The sequence below is a fragment of the Chamaea fasciata genome, unplaced genomic scaffold (assembly GCF_029207755.1).
Source record: "Chamaea fasciata isolate MVZ Bird 193981 ecotype frontalis unplaced genomic scaffold, bChaFas1.0.hap1 SCAF_1082, whole genome shotgun sequence".
NCBI classification, from domain to species: domain Eukaryota; kingdom Metazoa; phylum Chordata; class Aves; order Passeriformes; family Sylviidae; genus Chamaea; species Chamaea fasciata.
In genome coordinates, this window is record NW_027095167.1 from 6,820 (window position 1) to 13,302 (window position 6,483).

The 6,483-nt window shown below is 53.0% G+C and overlaps 1 protein-coding gene across 1 annotated transcript; it reads left to right on the forward strand.

Moving 5' to 3' along the window:
* On the forward strand, nt 1-6,223 carry LOC136284530 (serine/threonine-protein kinase PAK 3-like). Its single transcript, XM_066174881.1, has 9 exons — nt 1-687; nt 906-969; nt 1,799-1,847; nt 2,473-2,582; nt 3,302-3,419; nt 3,806-3,905; nt 4,312-4,508; nt 5,399-5,536; nt 5,993-6,223. Exons 1-9 carry the CDS (start codon nt 54-56, stop codon nt 6,080-6,082), a joined length of 1,500 nt encoding a protein of 499 aa, XP_066030978.1. The 5' UTR covers nt 1-53; the 3' UTR covers nt 6,083-6,223.
* The last annotated feature ends 260 nt before the right edge of the window (nt 6,224-6,483 follow it).

Consider the following 6,483-nt stretch of genomic DNA (forward strand, 5'->3'; position numbering starts at 1 on the left):
TCTGCTTAGTGCAGCTGGATGTGTAGCTGAGGATAAATAAGGTGATAACTGAGATGGAACTTCCCGTCCCTCACACTACCGCCTGTCCACAGGGCACAAAAGCAGCATCAGCACCTCCTCCGGCTCCCTCTGCCTCCAAAGAGGAGGCCAAAGAGGAGGAAGGCAGCGGTGAACTTCCCACTCTTCAGGGAGATAATGGTGAACTTCCCTCTGTGCCGGGAGACGACAGTGAACTTCCCGCTCTTCTGGGAGATGAAGGTGAACATCCCGCCGATTGGGAATACAACGGCGAGGCTCCCGCCGTGTGGGACAAGGACAGTGGACATCTCCCAGCGTGGGACGAGGATGGTGGACGTCACTCGGTACAGGACGAGAATGGCCAAGCTGCCATGGCGTGGGACGAGGATGACGGACATCTCCCGGTGTGGGATGAGGACGGAGGACATCCTGTGGCTTGGGAAGAGGAGGGTGAATGTCTCCCAGCATGGGTAGTGGAGGGTGAACGTCCCATGGCTTGGAAAGACGATGGCCAACCTGCAGCGTTTTGGGAAGAGGACGGAGAAGCTGCAGCGTTTTGGGAAGAGGACGGAGAACCTCCCTCTGCTGCGGGATCCTGGGTTGAAGGTTCTGGCAGCAGCACAGCCCTGCAGGCAGAGGAAAGAGGGGAGCAGTGCCTGATGCAGCTGAGTACGTCTGCTCTGTTCCTGTGTGCCAGAGCAGGTGCTGTGTGTGTGTCTCAGCATCAGCTGCAGCCGGTGTTGCTCTGCAGCTGAATGTCCCAGAGTGACTGATTGTCCTTCCCCAGCTGAGAACAAGGGCCCCCAGGGAGTGGGGCTGCATTCTGGCTCTGCTGCAAGGTGGGGTCTCTGTCTGGGAGAGAGTGTCTTCCATGTGGTTTCTTTCAGGAAACAGCGTGAGCGTGGGGGAGCCTGCGGAGAAATACCTGGAACTGGAGCAGATTGGCCAAGGGTAAGTGCAAGGCAGTTACTTCTACACAAGCAGGGCCCAGGTATTTTGCTGCTGCAGGATCAAGTGAGAAGTCAGGAGAGCTGCAGACACCTTCAGGCACTGGGGGATGATGCTGCTGTCTCTCAGTCCTGATCAGAATTGACAACTGTGGTCAGATGGCACCTCCAAAGGCCCCTGAGGCTGGCAGTGTCCTGCCTGCAGCAAGGAGCAGGACATGGAAGATCTTCTGTCCATGCAATTGGATTGCCTAAGAGAGCAACTCACCATCTGCTGACTGTCAGACAAGAGTTGTCAACAAGATTGCTTTCAAATCTTTTACTTGCAAAACTATTCACCGCTCAGGATTATCAAGAGAATGGCTTCCAAACAGAAAGCAGAGATGAACTAAGAAGGGCTCTTTTCAGCACAAGTAGTAGACCCCACACATGCAGTAACAGACACAGAGCTGCTGCACTCAAGGGGAAAATGCATGATGCCCTGATGCAGGGCTCTTGTGGATCCTGCAGCTCTTAGGCAGGAAACGCAAAAGGATGAAATACATTCTTTTCTAGTTCTTTAGACAGCCGGCCCCCAGCCCAGGTTTTGAACTAAAGGAATTCATCACGGACATTTGGGGTTTGCTCCAGCACTTTTCCTTCATGTTTGGCCTCAGTTTTCCCTTGCACACCTTGCATGGCAGAGGGCTGGTGGCTGCCGCGCCCTTCTTTCAAGGCTTGACGCGCCCAGGTGTTTTCTGAATGCTACAGGTAGAAAAGATCTCCTGTCTGCCTGACTTTCACTCCCAGGGTCTAAAGCACTGCTTCTTTCCTCTCTGCTGTTTTGTCTGCAGGGCTTTCGGAGCCGTTTGTAAAGGACTCGACAGGGCCACTGGACGAGAGGTGAGTGTCTGCTGACAGAGAGAGAGGGAGAGCAATGAGAAGATGGATGTCCAGAGCAAAGCTCTCTCCTAAAGCCTGCAGTTGTCTTTGGCTCTGATGTGGCTGCCAGCCTGTGACAGCGATTATCTGAGCATGGGATGTGTGTGTTTGCTTTGTTGTGCAAGCCCAAGCAGAGCAGCTGCGTTTGAAATCATGAGCAAATGCCATAGAATTGCTAAAGGGTTCCCAGCTCTTTTGCTCTGTTTGCACAGAACCAGAATTACCTCCTGCTTGCAAAATGTGTTTGAATAATAATGAACATCATCATCATCATCATTCTAAGAGTGGTGGTAAACTAGGGCCATTTGAGAAGAGTGTAGGTGCAGAGAAGGTTGTTAGAGCTTTGAAGCTGAGGGACCATTTCTGCAGAGCTCACAAGGCCAAATGTCTCTGGCCACGTGTCCTGTAAGCAGCCCCCAGCCAGCAGAGCAATGGGCTGTGGGAATGGCACTTGCTGAGCTCTGGTGTCCCATCCCAAGGCAGTTTGGCACAGCCTGGCTGCGTCGCTCCAAAAAGACTCGCTCCGTGTTTGCTGTGGCCTCCTGCCACAGACTCCTCCAGTTGAAGGTCTGCAATGTCCCTTCAGGTGGCCATAAAGAAAATGAGTCTCCGAGGGCAGAAGAGGGAACGAGCTGTGAATGAGCTCCTGCTCCTGAAGGACAAGAAGAACCCCAACATTATCAACTCTTTGGGCAGGTGAGTGCTTCAGCTCTCATCCCGTGCACGAGCCCTGCGTTAATCTTTCCTGGCATCCGCAGTCCGTAGCCTGTTTTGAGAAGCCTGACCCGGCCAGATCTTGCCAAAACAACAGCCTGGCAGTTCACTCCCTCCATGTTCTTTTGTTGCACCACTTTGGTTTTCTCTTCAAGCGGACCCTATTTTCTGTGTCTTACAACAAGTGCTGATAATCCATGGCAGAAATTATTTCCCTTGGTGTCTTCTTCCCAAATCTTTTCCATTGCTTCAGTTACCAGGAAGAGCAGGTTCTTGTTTCCAGAAAGGCCTCATCTGCCCATTTTTCAATGGCCCTGCCTGTTACTGAAGAGACTTTCTGCAAGGTTTTCCAAAGAGTTGACCACTTTTATCCCAAGTGCTGCACGGCCTCCCTCCCTGGATAGCTCCGGAAGTTGTGTTGCCTTGTTGTGGAGTGAATGGTGGAAGTGATGAGTTCAGATGCTGAAGCAGCTGGGGGCAAGTGGTGTGGTTTCACATTGATCTGGGCTGTTGCTAAAAGTGCATCTTTCACTTGCTTGCCATCTAAGGCCTCTCCTTTTTCACAGGTGTCTCCTGTGAAAATCAGATGGGATTCTGTCCTCATTGACAAGTGACCTGGAAAGAAAACCCCACTGGAGGCTTTGCCATGGGGGAATTGAGTACTGCACATTCATCTCTGTGCCATTGTTTTCCTTTTCCAGCTTCCTTGTTGATGGAGATCTCTGGCTGGTGATGGAATACATGGATGGAGGAACTTTGCAGGATGTGGTCAGACAGACACGCATGGCTGAAGGAGACATGGCAGCTGTCAGTCGGGAGGTGAGGGATCCTGCTTGTGCCTCCCATGGCTTGGACACGATGCTCCTTCCAGAAGGGCAGGAGAAGAGGAGCGGCTCCATGCTCAGGGCTTTGTTTCTGCCTTGTTTTTATGAGCTGGAGAGGAAAGAGCCACTGAAATGAATGGCCTGCCAGCATCACTGCACTTCTGTTCTTGTCCCCTTTCCTGCTGTTGGGGTACTCTGTCTTTTTTGGGTTTGATTTGCTCTTCTCAGCTTTGCCTTGGAACCATTTGCCTGGAGCTTGTGTGCACTGCACTCCTGGCCTGTCACAGCAAAGTTTCTGCTGGCAGAATTCTAAACTCTCCTTTCTTGGCTGATATATTCCAGCCATTGATTTTTACCCCGGTGTTTCTTTTTCTCTCTCAGTGTCTGCAGGGCCTGGATTTCCTCCATTCCAACCAGGTGATCCACAGAGATCTGAAGAGCTCCAACATCCTTCTGGGAATGAACGGCTCTGTCAAGCTGGGTGAGTGTTCCTGGCCAGGCACGGCGCTCCCGGGCTGCGGGTGTGGGGCTGCTTGCCAGTGGCGGCCAGAGCCCCACAAGTGCTGCTGGTGGCACTGCCACAAGCGCTCCTGCTGCCCCTGCAGAGAGCTCAGGGGAGGAGCAGGAGTGTCAGGAGTGGCTTTGCTCTGGCTATGGCCCTTGCAGAGGGGCAGGAGTTGGAATGGAAATCTTCAAGGGAATCAGTAAAAGCCACTGCATGAAAGCTGAGGGTTTCTTGAAGGGTCCAGTTCCATCTTTCCTTGCCTCCAGCCGTGAGGACTTTTGCAGCTGTATTCACGACTGCATTCTCACACTGAGAGTGGGGAATCTTTGGGGTTGGTTTCCTCATTCCAGCTGCCTTTGACAGGGTTTGTTTCTGTCCTCAGCTGATTTTGGCCTCTGCGCTCAGCTCAGCCCTGAGCAGGACCAGCCCAGCTCCATGGTGGGCACTGCTCACTGGATGGCCCCAGAAGTTGTCACCAGTTCTCCTTACGGCCCCAAGGTGGACATCTGGTCCTTGGGCATTGTGACCATCGAGATGGTGGAAGGAGAACCTCCTTACTTCAAGGAAACGGCGGCCATGGTAAGAGGCAGATTCTCCAGTGTTTGCAGAGGCCTGTGAGCACAGCGTGGCCCTGCCCTGGCAGGAGCAGCTGAAGGTTTCTGGACATGGGGAAGGGAATTCCCAGAGGACTCGAGCCTGAACACAGACCAATATTCTGCAGTCTCTGGCAACAATGTGCTTTGGGCTTTAAGGTGTTCAGCTCTTCTATCTGTGAGGATGACCTGAAAACGTGAAGCCAGTATCAGCTCCAATGTTATCTTGCAAAAAAACCCCAAACGAACCCCAAAAGCCACCCCCAAACACAAGAAATCTATGAAGGAGTTTGTAAAACAGGTTTGGCGAGATTAAGTCCCTCCCGGCTCTTCTCACTGGGAAAGTTGTCTAACACGTCAAGATGATTATTTAACATGCCCAAAGTCTAACACGTTTCTTTCCTAGCCCAAGCTCCTTTCTCCATGTCACCAAGCCTGAGCTTTCAGCAACACAAACCTGTTTCTTGTCTGGCAGTTTCTGGGATGGGGCATCCCAAATGAATTTCCTTGAGTGTCAGTGGCCCTGCAGAGATGCGTTTGATGTAAGAATCCTTTGAAATAACAGTCAGACCACAGTGACTCTTGCAAATGGCCTGGAACGCTGGTGTCGGTATTTGGAGAAGCAAAATCTGCTCTTTCTGATGGAAGTGCCTACTAAGAAAGCCAATGAGATTGGCTCTCCAGGCCAGATCATTTGGATGTTGCAATGGCTGTGGCTGCATCAGGCTTTGGGTTTTTTGGTTGGTAAAGAAAAATGAGCAGCATCTCTGCCAGGGAGGAAAGTGCCCCTGGAGCTGGGGCTGAGAAACTGGGCTCGATGTGAGCACTGTGGGTGTGACGGAAGCTGGCAGAGCGCTGTGTTTGCTTTTCCTGCAGGCTCGCACTCTGATCCGGCAGAACGGGACCCCGCGGCTGCAGGAGCCCCGGCGCCTGTCGGCTCTGCTGCGGGACTTCCTCGAGTGCAGCCTGGAGTGGGACGAGGAGCGGCGCTGGTCTGCCCAGGAGCTGCTGCAGGTGAATGCCAAGCGGCTGCAGGGGAAACAGCAGCGGCAGGGAGGGGTTTTCTTCTGGGGCCCTCTCCCGTAATCTCCAGGCTGGCTGCTTTGCACGCGCAAAGCAAGCAGAATCCTCGCCCGGTTTGGGTTGGCAGGCTCCTTTCCAGGTCCTCTGCACCTGGTGCCCTCAATGGGCGCAGACATCTTCAAGCAGATCAGGTGCCCCAGAGCCGTGCCTGAGCTGAGCTTGGCTCTTTCCAGGGAGGAGGCACCTCCCACATCTCTGGGCACCTTCTGTCAGTGTGTTCCCCACTCTCCTGGTGAAAAACCAAAATTCTCCCTTACATCTAATCTGAGCCTGCTTCCCTCCCTGCACTTCAAATCCATTCCCCTTTGTCCTGCTGCAACAGAGCCTGGGAGGAACTTGACTTTGGAAAGTAACGCTTCACTTCTTTCTTTTTTATCCTTTGGCCAGCACCCATTTTTAGCATCAGCCAAGCCTCTCTCCAGCCTGACCCCTCTGATCACTGCAGCAAAGCGACTGAAAGAGCAGCGGAGGACATGAAGCGCTTTCTCTTCTCCTTGGGACAACTACTTAGTTCTGGTAGTTAGCACTGCCAGTTAGTTCTGGTAGTTAGGACAGCCTGTTTGTTCTGGTTGTTGTGACACCCTGTTTGTTACGGCAGCTTTTGGAATAAAAACTCCCTTCAACCTCAACTCCCTTGAGTTGTGCCATGTGCCATCCTTCTCCCCCTGTGACTCAGCTGCGCGGAGCAATGCGAGGCCACAGTGGGCCCAGCCTTGCCCAGAGCTGAGCCCCAGCAGAGGCCTGGCAGAGGCCAGAGCAGCCTCGGCATCTGCAGAGTCAGCCTGGAAGGACTTGCTTGGAGCCTTCTGGGCTGCACTCGACTCTGGGTTACAAACTGCGTGTGGCGGAAAATGCCACTGGTTCTGCAAGAGGGCAGA

What these genes read in the sequence shown, in the direction of transcription:
- LOC136284530 (XM_066174881.1), top strand. Translation starts at nt 54, where the DNA reads ATGGAACTTCCCGTCCCTCACACTACCGCCTGTCCACAGGGCACAAAA. An exon ending in CTGGAGCAGATTGGCCAAGG is followed by an intron (nt 970 to 1,798) that starts GTAAGTGCAAGG and finishes TTTTGTCTGCAG; the next exon opens with GGCTTTCGGAGCCGTTTGTA. An exon ending in ATTATCAACTCTTTGGGCAG is followed by an intron (nt 2,583 to 3,301) that starts GTGAGTGCTTCA and finishes TTCCTTTTCCAG; the next exon opens with CTTCCTTGTTGATGGAGATC.